The sequence below is a fragment of the Lolium perenne genome, chromosome 3 (assembly GCF_019359855.2).
Source record: "Lolium perenne isolate Kyuss_39 chromosome 3, Kyuss_2.0, whole genome shotgun sequence".
NCBI lineage: Eukaryota > Viridiplantae > Streptophyta > Magnoliopsida > Poales > Poaceae > Lolium > Lolium perenne.
In genome coordinates, this window is record NC_067246.2 from 69,750,050 (window position 1) to 69,775,634 (window position 25,585).

At 43.2% G+C, this 25,585-nt stretch overlaps 1 protein-coding gene across 1 annotated transcript; it reads left to right on the forward strand.

Moving 5' to 3' along the window:
• The first annotated feature begins 522 nt into the window (after positions 1-522).
• Positions 523-8,449, forward strand: LOC127341561 (uncharacterized). Its single transcript, XM_051367429.2, has 8 exons — positions 523-814; positions 2,488-2,674; positions 2,886-2,977; positions 4,258-4,363; positions 6,228-6,436; positions 6,912-6,954; positions 7,135-7,394; positions 7,491-8,449. The coding sequence occupies exons 1-8, from the start codon at positions 651-653 to the stop codon at positions 7,891-7,893; spliced, it is 1,464 nt and encodes a 487-aa protein (XP_051223389.1). The 5' UTR covers positions 523-650; the 3' UTR covers positions 7,894-8,449.
• The last annotated feature ends 17,136 nt before the right edge of the window (positions 8,450-25,585 follow it).

Here is a 25,585-nt window from a genome sequence, read left to right on the forward strand (position 1 = left end):
ATTAGAGTTCCAGAACGAAAAGAAAACCGAGGCCCCTGCTAATCTGTAGGCTGAAGCATGAGGGAGCGAAAGCTCCATCAATATCTTTTACATAGCCTGTTGTTCTTCAGGTTTACTAGATTGGATGTGTTGGCTCGTGTGAGTTCACATCTCTTTGCATAGCCTGTTGTTCTTCAGGTTTATCAGATTGGCAACCACATATCATGCTATGAGACCTATGTTTTAAAATTCCGGAACCAAGAGGGTGCTAGATTTCTGGTGAACAGGCCTGCTGGTGAACTCTAAGATACCATCGCCAAACAGCAAAATCCCATATTCTTTGACACGGAATTTAGTGGGAGTACTATTTTCCATGTAAAATTAGTCTTTATGAAAATAATCCCAATCTGTCTTTTCGATTTTTATTACAAGTAAAAGTAGTAGCATTTAAAAGTTAAAACCGGCTCTTGTTCAAACTGTTGTTTCAACATAAAGAAGCAAATTTTTGTTAAGACTGCAAGGCTGCAACGCATATGGTTTTCGAAAAAGTTTTGACATGGAAACAGAGAGAGAACAAACTTAAGCGCCGCCGCCTCTCCTCCCCTTCCACGCGCGCCTGTAAAACTCTGGCTGGCCACCGTGGTACGGGCCTAGGGTTCTGTTCGCCGGCGATGTCGGCGCCGCTGCCGGGGCGGACGCTCGCCGACCTCGATGGCGACGTGCTGGCCCACTGCGCGCGCCACCTCTGCGCCCGCGACGTCGCCAGCCTCGCCATGGCCTGCCGCCCGCTGCACGCCGCCGCCTACTGCGACGCCGTCTGGTACCTCCTCTACAGGTCGCCTCCTTCACCCCCTTCCCTCTCGCTCTCGCCCGTTTCTGAATTTCGATTCAATACGTCGATGCACCCAATTGTGCGCCAGCGCTTGCGTACGGCAATTGTTTCGAATCGAGTAGGTTTAGCTTTCTTTTGCGATTGCTAGGTGTATTGTTGATTTGGGTGGTGTGCTAGGGGGAAGAGGCAGAGCTCACTGAATTTTCAGGGCCGAAATTTACATGTGAGTGGTATCCTGTTATGGTTTTGGATTCCAGAGCTTTTCTGGAGGTACAATTTGGGGGCAAAATGCATTTGCAACGACATTAGGTGTGGTGACGATGGTTCTGACTGAAGAATTACGAACCTCTGCTATGGTTTTCGTGTTAGGATTGTGTACAGGATAAGTTTTGAGCTGATAGGGTTAAGCTTGAGAGAACAACTTTTCCGTTGCCAGCTAGGCTCAGGAAGCCCCAAACTTCGGAACAGTAGATGCACTGAAAGGAACAAGCTCCTATTATGTTGCATGAACTTTCATCTTGATTGTTGTATTTATTGCTAACATTAATATAGGCAACTATCAGAGGTTCGTTGGTCCATGGATTTAATGGGACAAACCTTACAACTTTCTTAGTTTTCTCGGGTGTTGGGATTGCAAGCTGGAAACTTAGTCTGTTCATAGTGGGGAGTAACTTAGACTAGTAACATATGACATGTTACTAGTCTAGGTTACTACCTTCATAGTGGGTAGTAACTTATATGTGGTGTCATACATTGTATCATTTATTATGTTGTAGACTCATCTTGTCTTGAGGTGTGTGATGTTATGGTAACATAGCTAGTTACCACCTCACTCTCTTTCTTCATTTATTAGCATGTCATGTCATCAAAATGCCTTGAGGTGTGTGATGTTACTAGCTATGTTACTCCCACTATGAGCAGTCTTATAGTATGTCTGCAGAAAAGTACAGTAGAATATTTCAAGCTTAAAATAACAGTGTTGGCATTTATGGTATACTCCCTCCGTGTCGTAATATAAGTGTTCTTTTGGACATTAGCACAGTTTTCAAGGTGTCATTTTAATCATAATTTCAATGTAAAATGCCATCTTACATAACATAAAAGAATCTGTTTGTACATGCAATGGTGGGTGCTTGCCTTTAGGGTTTGAGGTACTATTATATGTTACAAACGTATAGACCATGAAGAATCTAGTAATACCAATTTGATGTTGCTGGTGCTAGTTCTTCTTTCTTTAACCCAGAAATGTTTGACTGGTACATTTCGAAAATAGGTTATATTTGGATTCTGTGGTAGTAGCTTTTTGAAGGAAAAATAGTTTTGGTAGTTCGAATAGATGAAAGAATTCTGTTGCTGGAGGAATTGTCCTTGTCTATACAATATGAACTTTGTTTGATTATAAGGTGCATGGAACTTGAAAGTGACAGGCATGGATGTTTACTTTCACGGATGCCACTTCTAAATGATTGATGCTCATTCGTCCCCTCTGATGCTTTGCAGCTAGTTTCGCAGTTTCTGTGAGTTGATCAATGGTGTGTTATCCTGTTGTGATCTCACATAAAATATATAATGTTTCAGAATCTCAAACTATATACTGTTTAAATAGTTTGGGAACAGCAGATATCTATATCTTACTGCCCACTTATTGGTTGCGTCATGACTATTTGAACTTTCAGGGAGCAATGGCCGTTTCAACAAGTACCTCGTGGAGCTTTGGGGATTAGAGAACTGTACATTCGGAGGCATACTGAAGTACATCAAATGAAATTTAATGACCCCTTATCATCTATTTATTATCTAGATCCCACTGAGTCGGCACCAAGCCATCTAATGCTTGATAGGAATGATGTTTGGTTCTCTCAAGTGAGTAAAATCTAACAGTATTATGTGTTTTTGATTGAGCAGATTTGCTGTTCTGGTTAAGTACTGCAGATTCAAAAGAAAAGAATCTGCAGTACTTAACCAGAACAGCAAATCTGCTCAATCAACAGTGGTTAAGTACTGCAGATTTTTGCAGTATCAAAAGCTTTTTTTTGGGCTAATCAACATATGCCATGCGATTTCTTCTGTTCAGGGCCCAGTAGCCAAAAGATTGAGCCTTGGTTGGCTGAACATGGAATTGATGGAAACCTACAAGTCTCATGGTGCAAGAATCACTTGTATGAGGTAACCATTGCTTTTTCTAGACATTTCTAGTAACCTTATGTAATATGCAACTTTTATTTTGTCAATTTCATCATTTTCATGTACTCATAATCATTCGACCCTGTGGGGCAACCAAAGAGGTGACCATTGAATTTTTGGATTTATTCCCAGCTTAATGAATCAAGATAGTATATTTATGTGCTAATGGATTTATTCGGATTTAGGATCCATATCTAGAGGTGGGCAAACCTGGTTTCACGGTTTGGACGGTTTTAGCTTAGTTCATTTTTTTTGCACTAAACTGGAAATGAAGATTTGATTTGTGAAGGGAAATGAACTACTTTCACTAACCGATTTAAAACGGTTTCCACCGGTGTGAGATTTGCACACCCCTATCCATATCCACTTGTTGTCTTCGGCAAGTTTCTTTAATCCTCACATATAGAAAATCTTTAACTGTTAGTGATGATTCAGTGGATATCAGGATCTAGTTCTCATTATCGAAGAAAGCACACTCTGTTTATGATATTTTCGTAGATTTGAAGTAGTATTTGTATATGTATTTTTTGTGTGGGACACACATCAATTTTCAGGTAGAATTGCAACTTGTTTAGCTAACAAGAATATGAGAACGTTTTCAGAACATTTAACTGATGATATATCGGATCATTGGTGATTATGGAGCTATTTAGTAACTCCAGGTAGTCACTAATTGCCATAGGACCCATAACTTTTGCAGTTATTTTTCTACTTTCTTGATTAATATCAGTGAGGGCTATATAATGCTCATATACTGCACACCTTATGTTTGGTGTAGTAGGATGTTATGACATGTTATTTGGAAGTGAATGAGCTCATTGGACTTATAATATATTAATTTTGATTTGTTTTTTGCTTCCATTTGTTAGACAAGTAGGTAACTTCACTCTGTTCCAGTACATGATTATATCTTTGGACTTTGCAGTTCTATTTTGTGTCACTTCTTGGTGACTCTTCTTTTAGTTCATTATAATCTACAATCGTAGTAACATCCATTACTGTACTTTGTTATCTTGTTTCCTAGCAAACAAGAATTGTTGTAAATCCTTTCCATGAAAGCTGTTTGGTATTTGTTTGGGATATAGTATCCTCATCTCATAGGTTAACTTTTATTGTTTCATAGTTCTCTCTGTGCTTGGCCTTTCCCCTAATTCCTATATTCTTGTACATGCTTGCATTATAATTACGGTGCTATTGTCCCTAGAATTGCTGAAAGTCACTGAGATAGGAGTGCTTTAAGTGTTATTTGGTTCATTGTGCAGATTATTCCCACTAATCGACACCCCGTTCTTCCGAAGTGATACATATACAAATGAAAAGGCATTAGTCACTTCAAGCACAGATAGAACTGTTCGTCTTTGTTGGAAGGTATCTCATTTCGATATTACAATACAATATGTAAATTTATTTTTGTGAAGACGCAACGGTTACTCCATGGTGATCATCACTTATTTTGTATTTTTGTCTATGAATGGAGAGTTGTTTGAAATAGTAATAACAAAAAAATAAACTAACCACTATAACCTATGGTCACTTAATGGCTGTAAATAATAGTTATTAAAATTATACAAGCTATTAAAATAAATTTTAGTGTCAGATTCATATTGGTTCCTTTCTGACTCTTGTCAAATTTTTAAAAAATGCTTCCCTTTTTTTTTTTTTTGTAATTCCCTTGTTCTGCACTTCTGGTGTTTCTATTCATGACATTGTGAAGCAACCACCGAGTACCCTGGCTTGTCCCTTCGCACTATGGCAGCCTCAGTAACTGCTGACAAAGTTATGTCGCAGTACCCCTCATTCTGCCTTGTCAGGCTTTTCATGTGCTTACATGTTAGATACCCTGGACCATTGTACGAACATGTGGCCATGAGGAGTTCTTGGACCGACTAGGTGCCCGTGAGAAGGCGCCACTCAAGCATTGTAATCAAGAAATGTAGTTGGGGTGAGGATGGAGAAGGAGATTCGGGTTAAGAGGGGTGCGGCTTATGTAATGCTGGCTTCCAAAGATAAAGCAGGATTTACCTGCTATTAAAATAACAAGAGATAATGCAGATTTAATCTGATTAAACTCATTTAGAAGGAGATACAAAGTCCCAATCTGATACTGCAGGGACCCATTATCCTTGGGCCAGCCTGGCCCGCATGTATGGAATTTTCCACATGAAATTACACATGATCCTCTAACATCCTGCTGTGCTGTACATCCTCATGGATTACCCCCTCCCAAGATCAGCCTCTTCCTCGTTTTGTTACTTCTAGCTCCATAATACTGCAAAGCTATCACAATATAACGTGGAAGCCCTGTGATGCCCATTGATGCACTTTATATTTAGATATATGATGTTTTAAAGTTTCCATTTGGAAATGCTTACTCGGTATTTCTGCTTCGATATATCCTGATGTAGAGTTGCAGCCTAAACAACCACTTTTGTCCAAATTTAGCTCACACTGGACATTTATGACAATGCTGATCCTCTTTGTTCCTCCCGATCGTCCTCTTCTTATCCCTTCTTCTCATCCGTTCCGTAACAGGGGCTTCCTGGTCTCACTCGCCTGTCATCTCAACCTACATGCTCAGGGCCTGACCTCATCCTTGCCACACGCATCATATGGTTGAGTACATATTGGTTGAGACTCGCCCTGACCTGATGAATGGGGAGTGGGAGAGACTAAGTTGTGCTCCACGACCTGCAAAGGCAGCAGGGTGTGCGGGTAAGAAGGTGCCGCTGCAGAAAGGTAGTGATGAGGATGTATCTAAATTACCTTGTCAAATAATGTAACGGTTAGCTAACATCTTCTCTTATGATAGCACATCTGCATTGGGGTGTGCTTTTGAAATCTAATTTCTTTTCTTGTATAGATAGTAGATACAACTCTAAAGCTCAATTTCACTGGCAGATAGATGAAAGTGAAAATTACTTTCTGACCTTTTCTTACTCTTTATTTCCATTTAGTTCATTTGTAATAAGCTTTATCTCCTAGTCCTACAAGTTTTTGTTTCATTGTTATTTGAATTCTTTTGGTGTAACACTGTAACATACGGATGCGCACCTGCATGATCAGATGATGACAAGCTTATCTATTTTATCTTATTTTTGCAGCGTTCATGGGTTACAGTGTGTTGAACTCTATAGTCTGAATGTGTTCCTTGCATCAGTTTAGTTTGGCTAATTTTTTGTCACGTGATACGAAGCTAGTGTTAGGAGTGATTTTTTACTTTTATTTTATGTAGGGCCTGTCACGCTGTTACAAGGGCCATTCAGGACCTGTTACTGCTGTGGCTGACAAATTGCTTGGTGACGGTGAATTTAAAGTACTTGCAACTGGTAGTGAAGACTGCACCATTCGCCTCTGGTCTATGAGCACAAGGGCAAAAAAGCATCCTCTAATCTCAACTTTGCATGGACATGAAAAAACACTGTCACTTTTGTCTGTTGCTTGGTATGTACTGTCTGATGAGTGGAACTTACTCAACTACTAGGTAGCTGTTTTTGTTGGCATGTACACTATTTATCTGACTGGAATGCATTCCAATGACTTCTATAGTTACAAGGTTTCCATGCTGTTGCCCTGAACTTCCATGTTCTCGAATATGGTACTAACTTTGCCGGACAAACTTAGGAAGTTCTTACACTTGGATCTTATTTTTTCCTGCATTCCATTTCTTTAATAAAATAAATCCTATCCATAAGTTTGAAGAAGAAAAAGTTTACAATGCTTAGGCTCTTCAAAACTTGAACCAGATGGCAAGAAAACACAAGAAACCAAAAGTTACAAGTAGCGGTCTTATCATTTGATTCTAATGGCAGTTATATCTAGCATGTGTAATTGACGGAATAATTTACACTAGCCATTCCGAGGTTTATTAAATCATGATCCATCAGCACAATGATTGATATTCTTTTCTGCTCTTCAGGCATAAATCCTCACTGTTGGTGAGCAGTTCCAAAGATACAAAGGTATGGGAGATCGGAAGAAAAATTTACCTGAGATATTATTAATATTGTTTAACATCTTATGTATGGTCCACACTAAACCTTAATAGCATATTTATTGTCATGGGACAGCCATTTTATGCTCATGGTAAGCTCTGTTTTTTGTATATTTGCATAATGTTAATTTATTATGCTGCATCATAGGTGAAAGTGTGGGATACAATGGCACCTCCATCCAGTGTCTCATCATCTTGCGTTGGGGGTACTCACCTTAACTCAAGTGGTCCGCCAGTTGCTATCAAATGCTATGAATCTCTTTGTTACATTGCTGCTGGATCCGAAGTGACAGCAATTGACTTGAGGACAATGAAGAAGTCTTCTGTTCTTGCACTTCGCAACCAAAGAATACTTTCTTGTGAGATGCTACCTTCTGAATGGTTAATATGCACAGGCATAAAAGACAAGTAAGCTCACAATATCTGTACAATCAGTGCTTTTCTCATGCTTGTGGCTTGAACTGTCTTGGGAACCTTATCTATTTATTACTATCATTTTGACAGGGCTCTTCTGTGGGATATTCGCAAGTCCCAAGAACTTGCAAATACAGTCGCAGAATTGCATTCAGATGGTCCTGTGATGTTGCTTCACTTGGATCCATACAAGGTAGTGACGGGAGCCCCATGGGATGGTCAGGTGCATGTCTGGGAAACCAAGACGGGGCACTTGGTGAACACATTGAGTTGCAACAATCCCGTTAAATCAGCTGGGAGAAGCACATTGTCAGCCATGGCCGTGGATGGGTGTAGGATTATCACCACAGGGAGGAGTTCTACCGAAGGCAGCCTGTTGCACTATCAAGACTTCCTGAGATCCTCGGTGCCTGTAGCTTCACCTGGCGAGGAGGTTTCCAAGTTCTGGGGATCTCAAAAGTATGACGACGAAGACAGTGAGGATGATCACTAGCAGAACTTAGCACTAAGCAACAAAAGGTACCATTGCATACAAGATGAGATTGAGAGCTCATTCCATATGCTAGGCTCGTTTATATCTGTCTCTTAGCCACTCTGCTAAGGTTCAAGTTCAAGAAGTGAGCATCTTTGTGAAATGAGCCTGCACATGCATGCAGAAAGGATACTACATCAGCTGTGTTGTGCTTAAAGGCATCTTCTGTAGCTACATACATATTGTTATTCTCGAACAAGCTACACACATCAACATGAGCCTTCGTACTTCTGATTATCCAGCCACCACTGCTTACACAAAGGATCATCTTGTGCTCTTCACCATAGAATTGCAGTGGGTTTGGCTTGAGTTATTAAAAAACACCTTTTGCTGTGAATGTATAGTCTCCTCAGTATTCCTCTGGAGGTGTAACTGCTGTGAAACAGCTATAGAGATGCTGAATATGTGTAGAAGTCCAGTAACACATGTGTTGTCCTTCCTATTTTCCGGCTTATGCTGACAATCATATTACTATTGTATAAAGCTTTTCTCGCAGCTCATGAAGCATTCCCCGCAAGTATAAGTTATTACTAGTTATGCACTTATGCAGCATGCAAACTCAGATACTAGACATGCTGCTGTTCATCCCTATCCTCAAGGAATGATCTGTTGAGAAACTTGTTGGCCCCAGTTATTGCTACCAATGATTAAGACGAGAACAACTTGGATGTTTAGTAGTTTCACATATCTGAAAAAATGATATTCAACTGAATTGTGGAGCATTATGTGAAGTTTGAAAATACTTTTCTTTCCTGTTTTGGCTAAGTACTGCAGATGGGAAATCAGCAATGTAAAAATGGTGGTCGCATCTAACTGGCAAATCAAACAGTTTGAAATTCCCATTATTAGAAGACCTGGAGATCGCGATTTTACCATATTGGGCACAATATATGCAGAAGACTTTTACCCCGGTGTAAGTCTAGCACAGGGGGCTTTGGCCTGTAACCTTCAGAGAATGGGGCGATCATAGGTATTGCACTATCACTGGTTGGTTTGATGCAAACTCATCAAAAGTTATATTGAGTTTGGGCTGGATTTATTTGTTCTTGTAGATGAACAATATCCCAGGTTAAAGTCGTGCTTCAGTGTGAAAACTATCTGAATCTGTATTATATCCAGTTACAATGTCAAACATAGTCCTAGAGATAATAGAGGACTCCGTTTTAACTTGCAGTGCATTGAAGTCAGCATGTCACAGTCCAAGTTGCCAATGCAAGTGTTTCCACGCACGGTTCTATTGCTAAAGACAGAGGTGAGTCTCTATTATGATAACAATCATCTATCTTCTCTGTGGAAAAAATCGTTGGTGTGACCAAATTCTCTTTGCTTTTCTTGCGCCTACTGTAAGCAGTTGACATTTGAATTAGTAAAGCTTATGTGCAGCTTGCATTTACACTTGACAAATCTTTAATTAAGCAGTGTAACCAATTGTCCTGTTGCCTATGTAATCTTGAAGCGGATTGGCAGCGAAAAGTATTGGGTTTACTTACGACTGGTTGCTTAAGCTGTTAAGCCATACCATCTTAGATGCCAACACTTTTGTTTCTGGTGAGTTCAAAGTAAACTTGAGGATGAACCATCTGCTATCTTTGGGATTTGCATATTAAGTTTTTTTTAGATCAAACGAGGTGGTTTTTATTATCAGAATCCCACACACTCCGATGCCAATAGGTCTATACAAACATCCGATGTAGAACCTAGCCATCTGTTACATAATTTATTCCCGTAGCCTGATTTTGCTTACTTGTGATTTACCTCATTACCCGATCGGCCCACATGCATAACCAAGTGATCATCGAAATCACTAAGAGTAGGCCCATGCATCTGTCCAGGTCTGTAGACTTCAGTTTTGCCTTCATCGTGGTATTGTCTGTTTCCAGGATAATCTTGATCACCTGCATTTCCTTAGCGAGTTCCACCGCTCTCCTGCATGCTAGCATATTAAGTTTAAGCAGGGGCAAAACTCTGTTCTAACTAGGGAGTACCCAGTTTTAATAATTTCATGTGCACGCTATATGTAGTTCCTATGTCATTTGAGGTATTGCAGTTTTTCCCGTGTGTTCTAATGCGAAAGAAATAGCCTGCTTGGAACCTGAAGCTCAAGACGGAGACAAAAAGTTACATCGAATATTTTAATCGAGCAATGCGAAAATGCCTTTTATCACTGCCCTTGTAGGAAGGAAGTCGGTGTCAAGTAAGTGAGAACGGGAGGATGGCTTGCATCATCGTTGTGTGCTGTAGAGGCAAGTTGAGCGGGGCCGTTTCGTGGAAACTGGCTATTGCAGCCTTATCTCTTAGCTCATTCCCATTGTTACGGCTAATGATGATTATATGGGCAATAAAATAGCCATATCGAAGTAACCACTGATTTAACATGGCATTGAGGGAAAAAGCAATGGAGCGATGTCAACGCAAGAGCATATACTCTATGCTATCTGTGAGAATTGGCACGCAGGGATGGATCGGCGACCTGGATAAAACTTGTTCCATAGAAACTCAGATCAGTAATCCAGAAGTCAGAATTCTGAGCTTAACTACTTTTGCATGTGTCAGCGCTGTCATGTACTATTCTACATGTTGTCTTGACAAAACTTTACTGCTTGATTATACCTCTTCTGGACCATTCCTGGAGGAAATGGAGGCACCGTTCAGAAAAGTCAACAGAAGTTAACATTTCATCTCCATCATGAGCTATTAGGAATCTACAATTGCTGCATTGTTTGTCTTGACCCTTTGACGGAAGAAATGTGAGAGTCACACAGTCCTGTGTTTAGCTTTACTTCATTTTGATGGATCAACAACTAGGTCAAATAAGTATCTGCGTTCATATTGGGTTGGTTGCTGTATAATGAATAGCAAGTAAGCTACTATCAGCATCACGCCTTAACTAATGTGCCAACAACTCAGTTAACTACGCCCAGACAACTCTATGATATGTGCCACGATTGCGCGCACCACTGTATTTGATTTAACTTAGTATTAGTAGGTAATATCTAGACTGATCGCATGGTACATCTACATGTTTGTCCTTACCATACGTGCCAATTTAGTCCAGAAATGAACCGCCAAACGTTGTTATGTTACTTGTTAGGTTAGATGGTTAACTAAACAAAGTGATCCAAACTTGACTATGCTGGTTTTTGCTTGTTTTACAAATTGAGATCATAGTGTGCTGTCATTAACACTCCAATTTGATGCTTAGCTGTGTCTAGATTTTGATGCTGACATTTGCATTTAGTTAACTGCAGCCTTATACAACACCATTTGCAGCACCAGCTAACCGGGATTGACGACTGACTGGTCTTATTGCTGAGAACAACCAAGCATGTCGATTAGTACTAGTATGACTTAGTTGTGGCATGGTATTCCAAAACACATGCATTGACAACATTGGCCATCATAGTCATCTCTTTTAGTCATTCGAAATAATAGACAGAGTGTTTCTGCACCCGGGTGCATATGCACCCTTATTTGAAATGCATTTTGATGAACATATTTACAAATGTAAAAAAATACGAATGAAAAAGTCCCGTGTATATTTTGACATGTTACATGCTCACAAAGTTGTTTCAGAAAAAAATGATATGTTTTGTGCCCTGTGCAAAAAAGACAAATTTTGGGTGCTAAAATAGTCTATTTCTCGAGGCATTATTTGTCTTTTATACACAGGGTACAAAAATTGTCGGTTTTATGTGAAACCTTACTTGCACACATAGAACATGTCCCTCTACACGTGAAGTTTTTTCCTATTTTTTTTTTATGTTTTTGAAATATGTTTTACACATACCGGGTGCATATGCACCCGGGATCAGTTTTTTTTCTATGCTGAAGGGGGATATGTACAACACTTAATAACATGATAAATACTCACGCGCTTTATCTTTTTCTGCTTTTTTGATGAAAAGGTTTCCATTCCACATGGATTCCGAGCATTGACGTTCAAGTCCTGATCTTGGTCAACTAACCGTAAGTACTCTGATAAGAGCTGCCATTAATGTTCTAAATCTGAAAATCAAGTCTTGATGGGATGCATGAGCTGTGAACAATTGACTTGTTGCTGTACATACCTGTCCATGATTAGTTATCAACTTCAGTCTTTGCAAAGACAGATCCATGATCTGACATTTCCATAGGTTCTGACAAGTTGTTGACCGCAAGTATTTTGATGCACAAACCGCAAGAAGATCCATGAGATACTATTCCTTTTGTGCCTAAACTACTACATTAGAACCGTTCCCATTGGCTGTGCCCTTGATCTGGTCCATGTGCAAGACGTCTGACCTGCAAAAGATGCATGATCTTCCTTCTGACTTTGCTGTTTTCATCTCAGGACCCAGTACTGGTAGTGATCCAAGAAAACACCACAAAACAGCATTTGACAGCTACCAGGAATTGCCGATAGCACGAGTTTGGTTTTTCCAATGGCGACGTCACGGAAATATGGCCGCGCGCGCGGGGATATTTCGAAATCACCGATGAAGGATGATGAAGTAAGTAGCAGTGCCTTACAAGCATCAATCACCTAGAGGAAACAAGAGCCAAAAATACACTTGTTTTCAGCCTAGTTGATTAGTTCATTTAATTGAGGGCATAGGGGCCCGAGGTCTTTCCTTAAGAAAAATGTGCTGGAAATCTCAATCATGATCCTTGCCCTAGGTCCAAAGTTTTGACCAGATCGTTGAAAAGGCTCGGCGCCCACATGATCGGATGCGTCATCCAGCGGGGATTCTTCTCATCCCTTCGTCTCCGGCTTCTTTGTATCTTAGCTGTATCCATTTGGGAAAGAATTTTAAAGTGTTTAGGAATTAGGTAGGAAAGACGCCTCCCTCTGATGCATTCGTTGACTAAACCGTGCAGTTTATTTGAACTGAGTCTGTCACCCAACCGCCATGTGCTTATGTTATTGGCCACCATCTCTTCTACTCCTGCCTATTTAAACCTTACCTGTGTTATCGTTAGAAATGATATCATTTCATGCATGACACACCTCTATGCATATGTCTTGAGTTGATACATCTGACTAAATCCCTGGGTATAGTCAAGGGAATGCATCGTCAGTATAGTCATGGTATGTAATCTATTTCCTGGAGAGTAAAAATAATCCATGACTATTCTTGTCATGTTTTGAAGAAGATCCACACGCCCTCTTGGTGCATATTGAGTTGTGGAAAGGTGAAAGACAAATGTAGAATTTTTTCTTTGGTGATGATACTACTCCCCATTTGATTTATAGGAATGGAGCATAGGAGAAATCAAGGAATTTTTAGGTATCGAAGGAGACATAAAGGAATTGGCCATATTTAAATTCATATGCACAAAAAACAAGGCAAAAAAAACAAGACAAACGTTTAACCTAGAAATATATGGTCCAAACTAAATCACATTTTAATTCAACTCTCTGAGGCATATTTTCTATTCAAGAGTTGCATCTAGAATTCCTCTTAGACCCGTAGCTCACCACATGGGACATGTGTGTATCTCTGGTATGCTACAGATATGTCATATGTTACATGCAAAACTAGCTCCCCTAAACCCTAGCCCTAACCCTACACCTAACCCTAACCAGTAGATCAGGCACACCCTCGATCGTGTGATAATGGCTCTAGCTGTGGGTGTATGTGCCAAAGGGTCCCAATCTTGGTTATCCATGTGTATATGTACTAAACAAACCTAAAAGAATGAAAAGGTACATTGGTGCACCCTCGCGCGGAGAAATCTAGGGGGTAGACCCGCCGGGCCACACGTTCCGCTGTTTTCGGGGGAGGAGGAGGAGAACGACCGCCAGAGCACCGGAACCCCACCAAATCTTGCATGTGGATATATGCTATGTGTGAAAATGTGGTGCAAGGTGTAATGGTGCAAAAGTAGCTCCCCTAAACCCTAAACCCTAGCCCTAAACCTACACCTAACCCTAACCAGTAGATCAGGCACACCCTCGATCGTGTGATAATGGCTCTAGCTGCGGGTGTATGTGCCAAAGGGTCCCAATCTTGGTTCTCCATGTGTATATGTCCTAAACAAACCTAGAAGAATGAAAAAGTACATTGGTGCACCCTCGCGCGGAGAAATCTAGGGGGTAGACCCGCCGGGGCACACATTCCGCTGTTTTGGGAGGGAGGAGGGGGAGAACGACCGCCGGAGCACCGGAACCCCACCAAATCTTGCATGTGGACCTATAATATGTGTGAAAGTGTGACGCAAGATGTAATGGTGCAAAAGTAGCTCCCCTAAACTCTAAACCCTAGCCCTAACCCTACACCTAACCCTAACCAGTAGATCAGGCACACCCTCGATCGTGTGATAATGGCTCTAGCTGCGGGTGTATGTGCCAAAGGGTCCCAATCTTGGTTATCCATGTGTATATGTACTAAACAAACCTAAAAGAATGAAAAGGTACATTGGTGCACCCTCGCGCGGAGAAATCTAGGGGGGTAGACCCGCCGGGGCACACGTTCCGCTGTTTTGGGGAGAAGAGGGGGAGAACGACCGCCGGAGCACCGGAACCCCATCAAATCTTGCATGTGGACATATGCTATGTGTGAAAGTGTGGTGCAAGGTGTAATGGTGCAAAAGTAGCTCCCCGGTGTGACCTTCCTCACATTTGGGCGATAGCACTTAGCAGATTTTCCGAAGCGCGTATTAATTGCTCCGAAACCCTGATATATGTGGGGGATGAACATGGAGAGTAATTTTGTATTGCACATGGTAATACTAATAAATAGTCATCAAAAAGTAAAAATAATAAAAAAATAAATATAAGTATTAGATGAAATAAAATAGAAAGAAAAACAAATAAAATGAAGTATGGCGCACGGCAAAGAAGGAGTCGCACGGCAAAGGCGGCTTTGCCGTGCACTTTGCCTGGCCTCACGGCAGAGGGAGGCCCACGGCAACGTCCCAGTCCTTTGCCGAGCATATTTTCTTTGCCGTGCGGCGTTTATTGGCTTTGCCATCCTGGCTTCTTTGTCGTGCGCTTTTGAGGGACTTTGCCGTGCGACGGGACGTTGCCGTGCGGCACTGATGAGTTTGCCGTGCTCTATAACTTTGCCATGCGCCACCCTGTAACTTTGCCGTGCACATAGTCTTTACCGTGCGTGCTTCTTGCGGCGCACGGCAAAGAAGTCTTTGTCGTGCGGTGCCTCACGACAATGATAGGCTGCACGGCAGCGTCTGATTTTCCCGTAGTGATGGTGGCTACGATTTCAAATTCATATGCAATACATGTCAACCAGGGATGACTGTGTCGCTTGTGAGCGAAATAAGAGTGGGTTGCCCTCATATGGTCCAAAATGTAAAATATGTTCAAAATGTCACCATTTCAAATACATTGTTCAAAACGGAATAAACACTTGAGAGATAAGTTACTATTTATCCGCCATGCCCTTGGTTATTCATTCGATTAAAGTTAGTTTGAGATTTGAGGTGATGCATCATGATCGATGATCTCATGTAACCGAAATAAAGGAGACTTTTCAAAACCTCGCGGCACTGGTCTTGTGTCGCTGTTCTTAGCCGAGAAATCACCGCATACATGGTTGCAATTGTTGACGGTAGAATCTGTCTCCTTGTGTCGTTGAGGTGTGCGTCGGACTTGGATTTGAAATTCCGTGACAATTTGAGATAGACACCATTATTCCGTGTGAATTGTAGCACGAATATTTGTGACTTAATTCATGCCGCACCAGAGTATTAGCTAGAAGAGCACGTGAAACATGCTCCTTGTTTCCCCCCCGGTGGCCCCGTCTTCACCGTCCGTAGCTCCTTGAGAAGAATAAAATTGCCGTTCTGTCTTCTGTGGAGGAAAGTAGCACTAGTGGAAAACATGACTTTTGTTCCGGGTGGTAAGGGTCTTTTGTCGCGGGTGGCCATCCGCGACAAAAGAGTCGCGATAAAAGGGTCCACCTTTTGTCGCGGGTCGCTTATCACCCGCGATATATAGTCCACCACGTGGCAGGCGCCTGGCGCGCAGGGGACAGGCCCTTTTGTCGCGGGCGGTATTACCACCCGCGACAAAAGGCCCTCTACGTGGCGCGCGCACAACGCTGCTGCTTTAGGGTTTGAGAGGTGCAGCACCCCCCCCCCCGCCACCGACCCCCTTTTATTTCATTTTTTTCATTCGAAAATAAAAGTTGCATATATTTGTACGCTACTAGAAGTGGTACACGTTCATTCATTTTATATATATATATATATATATATATAGATCGATCAAACAAATATTGGAAGCAAAAGTCGATTTCCCTTACACATATTCGTAGATTCCCTATATATATACATGGAGCTCACGATCGACAAGCGGTACTAACGACCGTCTATTTGGAGGTAGAGCATCTATTTGGACTAAACAAGCCTTTGTCGTTTATTACTTCTCTAACCAAAAGTCCCGCCAGTTCCTCCGCGATTCCTAGTAGGTGTTTCTTTGGTTGGAGTCTGTCCCGCATGAAGTCGACCTATATACGAAAATGAGATGAGTATGACTATATCAGTCTTGATAACGAAATATTGATGATAATAAATAAAGTTGTGAATGTTATTGCTTACGTCGAATTTATTTTTGTTCTGCTTCTCAGTGGTTAACATGCGAATGGACTCGCAAATATAGTATCCACATAGATTCGTCCCTTGTGGCTGCTGGGGGCACGGTATAGGAGTAAATGTTAGCTTCTTTGCCCAGGTAATCTTCTTATGATGATTCTTCAAAGCTTGCCAAGCCCTGCCAGGCAAAAGAATGATTGAATGAGTGGATAATTAATTGATATCTCACGAAAGATAAAGCGCGGCGATGAAGGAAATTACACTTGGAGCAACTTCTGCAAGTCGTGGAACCCGTCCACGCCTCTACTCAGTGGGTCTCTTACTTCAACTATTCCCTTATCAGGTTGAATGTCTAGTAGAATCCAGTGAAAGCTGCACATGTTATGCATATACGTCAGGAATTACACTTAACATCGAGTAAGAAAAATTGAATGTGCATAAAAGATCATTAAGACTCTCACTCGTAGTTGTAAGGAAACAATATTGAATCACAGAAATATTGCTCCCCCAAAAACCTTAGTAGGTTTCCCCCCGTTTCTTCGCGTTTATGCTTTACCGTTTCAGCATGTATTTTATCTGGGTCAATAAACCCAACATTGATAATATTATTACTTTTGCATTCACTGATCTTCAGTCTGCATAAGAGAACACATAAGATATAATGAGTATATGCAATGAAAACGAACATGAACTGAATGAAAATGAACTTATATGTAGTTAACAACTTACAAGCAATAGCAACTCATGAGAGATTTGTCGAGGGCATCTAGATTGAATAACTGCCAGAGTTCATTCATCTCAATATGGATCTCCTCCTTTTGGTAGTAATATTCCCATGGTATACTCGCCACGATGTACATTATGTTCTCCTTGCATGCATCAAGGTACCACTGATGCAAATTCCGCATATGTGTTGGCAGTTTATGCAGCTGCTCTCTGCTGACCAAGTCGGCCCCGTAGACAAATTTAGGAGCTATATCAGCAGTGGGTAGTGCAGCATCTGCTGCAGACAGCAATTCCTCCACGGTAACTGAACAGGAAGCCGCTAGCCTTGCAGCTTCTTCCATATCGAGACCACCATGTTCCTGGTACACCTTGGGAACATTAAACACTTTGAGTGCTGGGATCGATTGTTTGGGCTGATCTCCGAGGAGGGGAACTTCCTTTCTCTTTCTTCCTTTTGTCGTTTGCTTGGCCTTGAGGGGTGCACTTGTTGAACTTGACTTTTTCTCGGCTGCACTTCTAGCTGATGATTTGCTCGTGCCAGCAATGTCCTTCTCCTTAGCCTTTTCATCCTTCTTATGGTCAATTACCTTCGCAAGAGTGCGTGTATAGTCATCCTTCTTCTCGTGTAACTCATACTGCGATGGTGTGTTCAGAAAACTAGTAGCATATTCTATTTGCTTCTATGTGTATGGCTCTGGCGCTGGAGGTTTTGGCTTATGAAAAAAATCATAATTGTATTTCTTAACAATGGCATCATTTTCCTCCTCAGTACGATCGTAAGGACGGGGGGGAGGAACCTTTGGTACTTTTGGGAGGGGTGACATCTTGCGGACAGGACTCTTGAAACGCTTCCGGCTGGGTGCATTCCGAGTCTTAGTGGGCGGCGGCGGCGCTGGAGATGGAGATGGACTACCGATGTCGTGGTCGATGTCGTACCCACGGGGTGATGGTGGCGACATGTGATCAGTAGGAGGAGGTGATGGTGGCCTGCGATCACCTGGAGGAGGTGATGGTGACCTGCTGGGACGACTGGTACTAGGGGCTACCCAGCCTGGCAGCCTGATGTTCTTCTTTTCCCAGAGAATGATTTCTCCCAGCACCTCTCTGAGTGTAAGCCCCCCATCACCTCCAGGGATTTCGAGCTCCAATGTCTCCCACGACGGGACAACTGAATCCACCCCGACACGAGCATAGCCAGCTGGAATCGGATTGCCATGCCATGTTGCCGGCTCACCTTCAGGTCCAAATGCCGGTAAGACATAGCCGACCGCCACCTTAACAGACACCTTCCTGAACACCTCATGGAGATCACAAGGTGTTTGCTCCTTGATTCCATCCAAGGGGTCGCCAGGACCGGCATCTACCATCATTCGTGTAGGAGGGGCCTCCGAGTCGGCCACGCTGCTGTCTCGTCGCTGAGATATGCCAGCGGTATTATCTAGCGGGCGCTGTCCTTTTAGTTCATTTATCTCCCGCTGCTGCTGCTGAAGCTCCCGCTGCTGCTGGTCAAGTCGGCGTTGGAACTCGGCCATCCGGTCATTCTGCACCTCCAGCTGGCATTGTTTAGCTCTCGCTCGGCTTCTATAAGTCTCCGCGTCGGCCGGAAACCCAAGCGACCATGGAACACTAGGGCCGAAGCCTCTTGTTCGTCCTCCCTTCTCAGGATTACCGAGGACTAAAGTTGTCGGCAGGATAAGGATGTGTCGGTAACTTTTTGTCACGGTTGGTGGCTGCAACCGCGACTAAAGCTGTCGGCAGGATAAGGACGCGTGGGTGGACGCACTGCTCGATGAGATAAAGCATGTAGCGCACGATGCCCTGTCGAAGGAATAAGACAAAGTAGAAGCGGTGCCGTGCCTATAAAAGGAGCATCGATACGCCTTGCCAAGAAAATCAACAAGCCAAGCACAGTTTCATTCCCATGGATGAAGGAAAGGGTTCTCATTATTACATAAATGTAGAGATTGTCTTGGGAATTATATATGAAGAATACATTATTACATCGCCATCTAGTGTTGTGATCTTCTACGCCGTAGCCATGAAGAATCTTCATCATTTAGCAAGATGCTTGGGTCAATTTTCACCGTGAAGGGCGGAATTTCTTTAAACTTATTATAATCTTCTGACATGTCTGTCTTGTCATCCACTCCCACGATGTTTCTTTTCCCCGAAAGAACTATGTGGCGCTTTGGCTCCTCGGTTGATGTATTCTTTTGTTGATTTCTTTTTCTTGATTTGCTAGACATGTCCTTCACGTAGAAAACTTGAGCCACCTCGCTGGCTAGGACAAAAGGCTCGTCCAGGTACGCAAGATTGTTGGGATCCACTGTTATCATACCGTACTTATCGTCAATATGTATAGCGCTGAGCTTCACCCATTTGCACCGAAACAAAGGGACCTTAAAAGTGGGACCATAGTCAAGTTCCCATATCTCCTCTATGTATCCATAATATGTGGTGGTCTGCCCATTCTCGTCTTTTGCATCGAAGCGGACACCGCTGTTTTGGTTGGTGCTCTTTTTATCTTGGTCGATCGTGTAAAATGTATTCCCATTTATCTCGTACCCTTGGAATGTACATATGTTTGAAGATGGTAACCTGGCCAACAAGTACAGCTGCTCCACAACATATGGGTCATTAATGAGATGTCTTTGCAACCAACTGCCGAAGGTATTCATGTGTTGACGTGTAATCAAGGAATCGGGCTGGCCCGGGTTTATTTCTCGTAAAACATTCTTATGTTCTCGATGTACGGAGCCACCAAGCTGGAATTGTATAGAACTGTGTAGTGTGCTTGATTGAAAGAAATCTTGTCCCTGCACACCGTTGCTTTCCTTCCTAGTGTGCCTTTTCCAGTCAGCCTCCCCTCATACCGAGATTCAGGAACACCAATCGGCTTAAGGTCAGGAAGAAAGTCAACACAAAACTCAATGACCTCCTCAGTTCCGTAGCCCTTTGAGATACTTCCTTCCGGCCTAGCTCGGTTATGAACATATTTCTTTAAGACTCCCATGAACCTCTCGAAGGGGAACATATTGTGTAAAAATACAGGACTGGGAATTCTAATCTCTTCAACTAGGTGAACGAGGAGGTGCGTCATAATATTGAAGAAGGATGGTGGGAACAACAACTCGAAGCTGACAAGACATTCGACCACATCTTCCTGTAATCCTGACAAAGTTTCTGGATCCATTACCTTCTGAGAAATTGCGTTGACGAATGCACATATCTTCACAATGGCTAGTCGAACATTTTCTGGTAGAAGTCCCCTCAATGCAACCGGAAGCAATTGTGTCATAAGCACGTGACAGTCATGGGACTTCAGGTTCTAGAATTTTTTCTCCTTCATATTTACTATCCCCTTTATATTCGACGAGAAACCAGACGGAACCTTGATACTGAATAGGGCTTCAAAAAAGATCTCCTTCTCTTGTTTGGTAAGAGCGTAGCTGGCAGGCCCTACAAACTGCCCTGGATGATTGCCGTTTCGTCCTTTATGAAGTTCCTGGTCCTCCCGTGCTTCTGGTGTATCTTTTGTCTTTCCATACACGCCCAGAAAACCTAGAATATTCACACAAAGATTCTTGGTCAGGTGCATCACGTCGATTGCAGAGCGGACTTCCAGAACTTTCCAATATTCTAGCTCCCAAAAAATAGATTTCTTCTTCCACATGGGCGCGTGTCCGTCATCGTCTTTCGGAACAGGTCATTTGCTGGACCCTTTCCAAAGATAACATTTAAATCCTTGACCATGTCAAATATATCAGCACCACTACGGGGGACAGGCTTCGGACGGTGGTCTGCCTCGCCATCGAAATGCTTGCCTTTTTTCCTTAAGGGATGCTTGCGCGGAAGGAAACGACGATTGAACGGGTACACAACTTTTCTGATTTTTCCCAAATATTTACTTTCAGTCTCATCTAAACAGTGTGTGCATGCATTGTATCCTTTGTTCGTCTGTCCTGAAATATTACTGAGAGCAGGCCAATCATTGATGGTTACGAATAGCAACGCTCGTATGTTAAATTCTTGCTCCGTGTGCTCATCCCACACACGTACACCTGGTTTGGCCCACAACTCCAAAAGTTCATCGACTAATAGCCTTAGGTACACATCAATGTCGTTGCCCAGTTGCTTTGGGCCTTGGATAAGCACTGGCATCATAATGAACTTCCGCTTCATGCACAACCAAGGAGGAAGGTTGTAGATACATAGAGTCACGGGTCAGGTGCTGTGACTGCAGCTCTGCTCCCCAAAAGGATTCATGCCATCTGTACTTAGAACAAAGTATAAGTTCCTTGCCTCACCTGCAAAATCCCGGAACTCTCTCCCGATGTTTCTCCACTGCCGACCATCAGCGGGGTGCCTCAACATCCCATCTTCACAACCTGGGTACAACAATTTGTGGTGGTCCTCTAACATCTTGTCGAACTGCAACCTCTCCTTATCCGTGCCACAGTCTCTTCTTGCATCAGAAATGGCCCGACGAAGATCATCATCAACAGGATCATCTGATGCATGTTCTTCACATCCTTCTTCTTCATTGTCGTCCATTGCGGTATCATCGCATTCAGAGAACATAGATCAGTACTGCTCATCATTATCTTCTTCTTCATCACCGTCTTCCATCATAACCCCTTCTTCTCCGTGCTTGGTCCAAACATTATAGCTAGACATGAATCCAAACTGAAGCAGGTGGCTCTTAATGTCTCTTGAGCAAGAGTAATCCTTCTCGTTCTTACATTTTAGACATGGACAGCACATAAAACCTTGCTTCGACTTGTTGGCCTCGGCCACAAGCAGAAAAGAATTCACGCCCTCTCTGAAAGCGGGAGCACATCGGTTACCGTACATCCATGGATGACTCATCTGCATCATAAGTACAATTATATATGTATCAGATGCAATCACCTTGCTAAAATTAGTATTATACGGACTATGCATATATATATAGTCGAGAAAATAGTTGCTAACCTTTTAGGATCAAAAAGAGGAGAAATCTTATCAAATAAAACCAAGTGGCATCCCTCTCACAAGCATTCCATCAAACACCTCTTGTGCACATGTAGGAAAAATGAGCTAGCATACACCTCCACCTTCACCACCAAGGAAAAAATGAGGTGGGGGTGGCTGGCTGCTTGTCTACATATATAGGCATGGCCATTTTGTCGCGGGCCGTATTACGACCCGCGACAAAAGGGGTGCCGACCCCTTTTGTCGCGGATCGTAATACGGCCCGCGACAAAAGCCTCTACCGGATTCGGAGCGACGTGGCCACCCCATTTGTCGCGGGTGCAGGCGCGCCCGCGACAAATGGCTCCCACGAAAGCCCTATCTTCCACTAGTGTAGGAACTTGTGGGAACGTACAGAGCAAGCCCGATTTCCATAGGCTACCCATCGTACTCAAAGGATCAAACCATCTAAGCTTCAACGGTGTTCGCTGGCTTGGATTGAAGACCTTGCCCTGTCTGCGATCTCAACAAGTAGGCCAATGGGGAGACAAGATAGTCTAATCGCACGTCTCATCTCCAACCGTGTTGCATGGATCGATCGCGCGTGGTGCCGCCAAGACGTCATGCTTGCGAGGGGCCAACTGTGGTACCCAGATCAATCCGTCCATCGAGGAGGGAATTGTATATCGTGATCACTTGTATATATAACAGATGAAGACCTGGACTTGGAATGGATCGCCACCACATCACACATTTGCATGATTTGCCATGAACTCACATACATTTCGGAACAAAGGTACTTCCTCCAATCCATAATAAGCGTCTGAAATTTTGTACTATGTATTACTTTTTCACTAAGCTTCCGACACTTGTTACGAATCGGAAGGAGTAATACTTACTCTGTTCGAACAGTTGAAGGCGAGGCTCTCATTTCCCCCCCTCCCCTCTCTCATCCAGCTACAGTAGGTTGAGGGTCGACCTCCGTTGGCCGGGCCGCTCCGAGGCCTCCTCCGCCGGATTAGCCGGCCGGAGATGGTCAAGGAAGGGTGCCGGAGTAGATAGGGCTAGTTTTAGATTTAGATCTAGCTTGTTTACCCCTGTGGAGTATGGCGTTATGCCCATGGGAGTCTGGCCATGGCGGAGTTGGAGAGGCTCCCGGTGGCTTGTGGTCGTCTGGCTGCTGGCCGCGGCGCTCCGATGGTCGGAGCCGGAGGCGGAGGGCGGCGGCGCTACCACAACTCCCCCAATAAAGCTCTCAGGCTTTTCTCTCGATCTGGATAGTTCCGTCTTGGATCTTGCTTTCCCTGGCCACCATGGTGGTGGAGAAGAGGAAGCAACCCTTGATGGAGCTGTCCTTTGCAGATCGACGGAGAGGCGGTGGCGGTGGTTCTGCTTCATCCTGTTCTTCACAGCTAGAGGTACTTCTGCCTCTGCTATCCATGGTCGGCATGGCGGCCTGAAATCATCAACCTCCGATTCGGAGGCCCTGCAGCTTCCTTCCTGCTGGAGCTCGGCGCGTTGCTGCTACCAAGTGGTGCGTCCCCGGTGGCTCCAAGGCGTCCAGCAGCGACGGATCTTCGCCGGACTTGGGTGTTCGGGCATCTGCGCCCTGTTCCTCGGCGGCGACGCTTGGAGGACGCCGGCGACTTGTGGTGGTGACGCCCAGGGACTCGATTGCGTTTTTATCTTTAGTTCTAGGGTGTTTTCTGAAAGATGGCAGGCCTTATCTTCTAATTACTGGTTCTTTAGGGCGAGTGATGTAAAAGGGCTTGTCTGTAAATTTGTACCCACCACTGATGATAATTGAGGTTTCTCCGGGGTCTTCTTGACCCCTTCTTTGTGCAAAAAAAAAAAAAATACTTACTCTGTTCCAAATTCTTGCCCTGATTTGAGCTCAACCAGAACAAGAATTATGGAGCGGTGACTCCCTCCACTGCTGAGACCCAGCCAACCATCAGACGGCGCTGATTACATGTACGATTAACGTACTAGCACATCGCATGAGATTGAGACGGAACAGGTAAAAGTGTCTGTGCATCTGTGACTCGGTTGTTACTTTTCATGCACGCACGCATGAATCATGACCGATGGATATGTAGAATATTTCGCTGTCTGACCGGCCGTCTGGCGTGGGCGGCGTAAATCCTGAATTCGTTCGTCAGACGTGTGTGAATTTGGTCCAGAAAATTCGGATATATGAATGGATCTTATTTCTCGATGTGGAGAACAGTTCCGACTAGCTAGCCAGCTATAGCTAGCTAGTGATATTTGCCTATTTGCACCGACCGACTGCTAAGCCATTACGTTATTTGGGTGTATTCCCATGATCAGTTTGCTTCTCCAGGTTGGCTACACGCTAGACTAGACACACTACACATTCCGGCCGTACACAAAGTCAACGAGACGGCCAAAACAGATTCAACGCGACGGATGTACAATACATTCAAAGAATGGGGTATAGTAGGACAAGGTAGACATTGTTTGGTTGGACAAAGAAAGCCACATGTCGCTTTGCCACGTCATAGATGTACTGGGGAAAGGCACATCCCAGCGGGTCCGGGCGTCCAAGTCTAAGCATGAAGCATCGATGAGTGAGACCGGTCCAAGTCGTAATTCTCGATTGCTTAATGTGGTTCAAAAGTCGAGTTGTGGGTGGCATAATATCACAAATTAAAGAGACTTTTCTTTGGTCATCCTATTCATCCATTTTTTGACGGTGAACGGCAGAGCTGTGCCTTTACAAACCTCTTCTATTCATCCATTTGATTTATTATAGGAATGGTGCATCGGAAAAATGAAGGAATTCCTCTTTTTGTTAGGTTTCAGAGGGAAAACAAAGGAATTGGGCCATAATTTAATTACTACACATAAAGAACAAGGGAAAGGCCATAATTTTGTTGCAGGGTAATGGCCTAATCTTATACATGTGTATATTTTCTAACGTTGATTTGACTATGTTGTTTTAGGTTCCCAATGTTTTCAATTATTGGGTAGTGAACGCCACTTTTTTGTTGCAAAATTCACGTGTTTTCACAAATCCTCGGTCTTACAGGATTCCCGCGTTTTCGGAATCCTACAAATCAAAGAGGCCCTTCATGTATGTAAGAAATTACTATATTTATAGTTTTGATCGAATTTGTGACACACTAAACCACATTTTAATTCGACCCTCCGGACCATATATGTTACTCAAAATAAATATATTTTGCATCTACAACTCCTATTTGAGTCAAATTTTAGCAATTCAGGTGGTCCTTACATGTAAGTCTTGCACACCGGGACGAGACGATGTGCTACACATACTTAGACCCCATGTGGCTCGTCACATGGGAGATACGCCTATCTTTGGTATGCTTTAGAAATGCCATATGTCACATGGTGGCTTCGCATGACACGCGGGGAATGGGGTGCAATACGGGTCAACAAGGAGTGGCAGTAT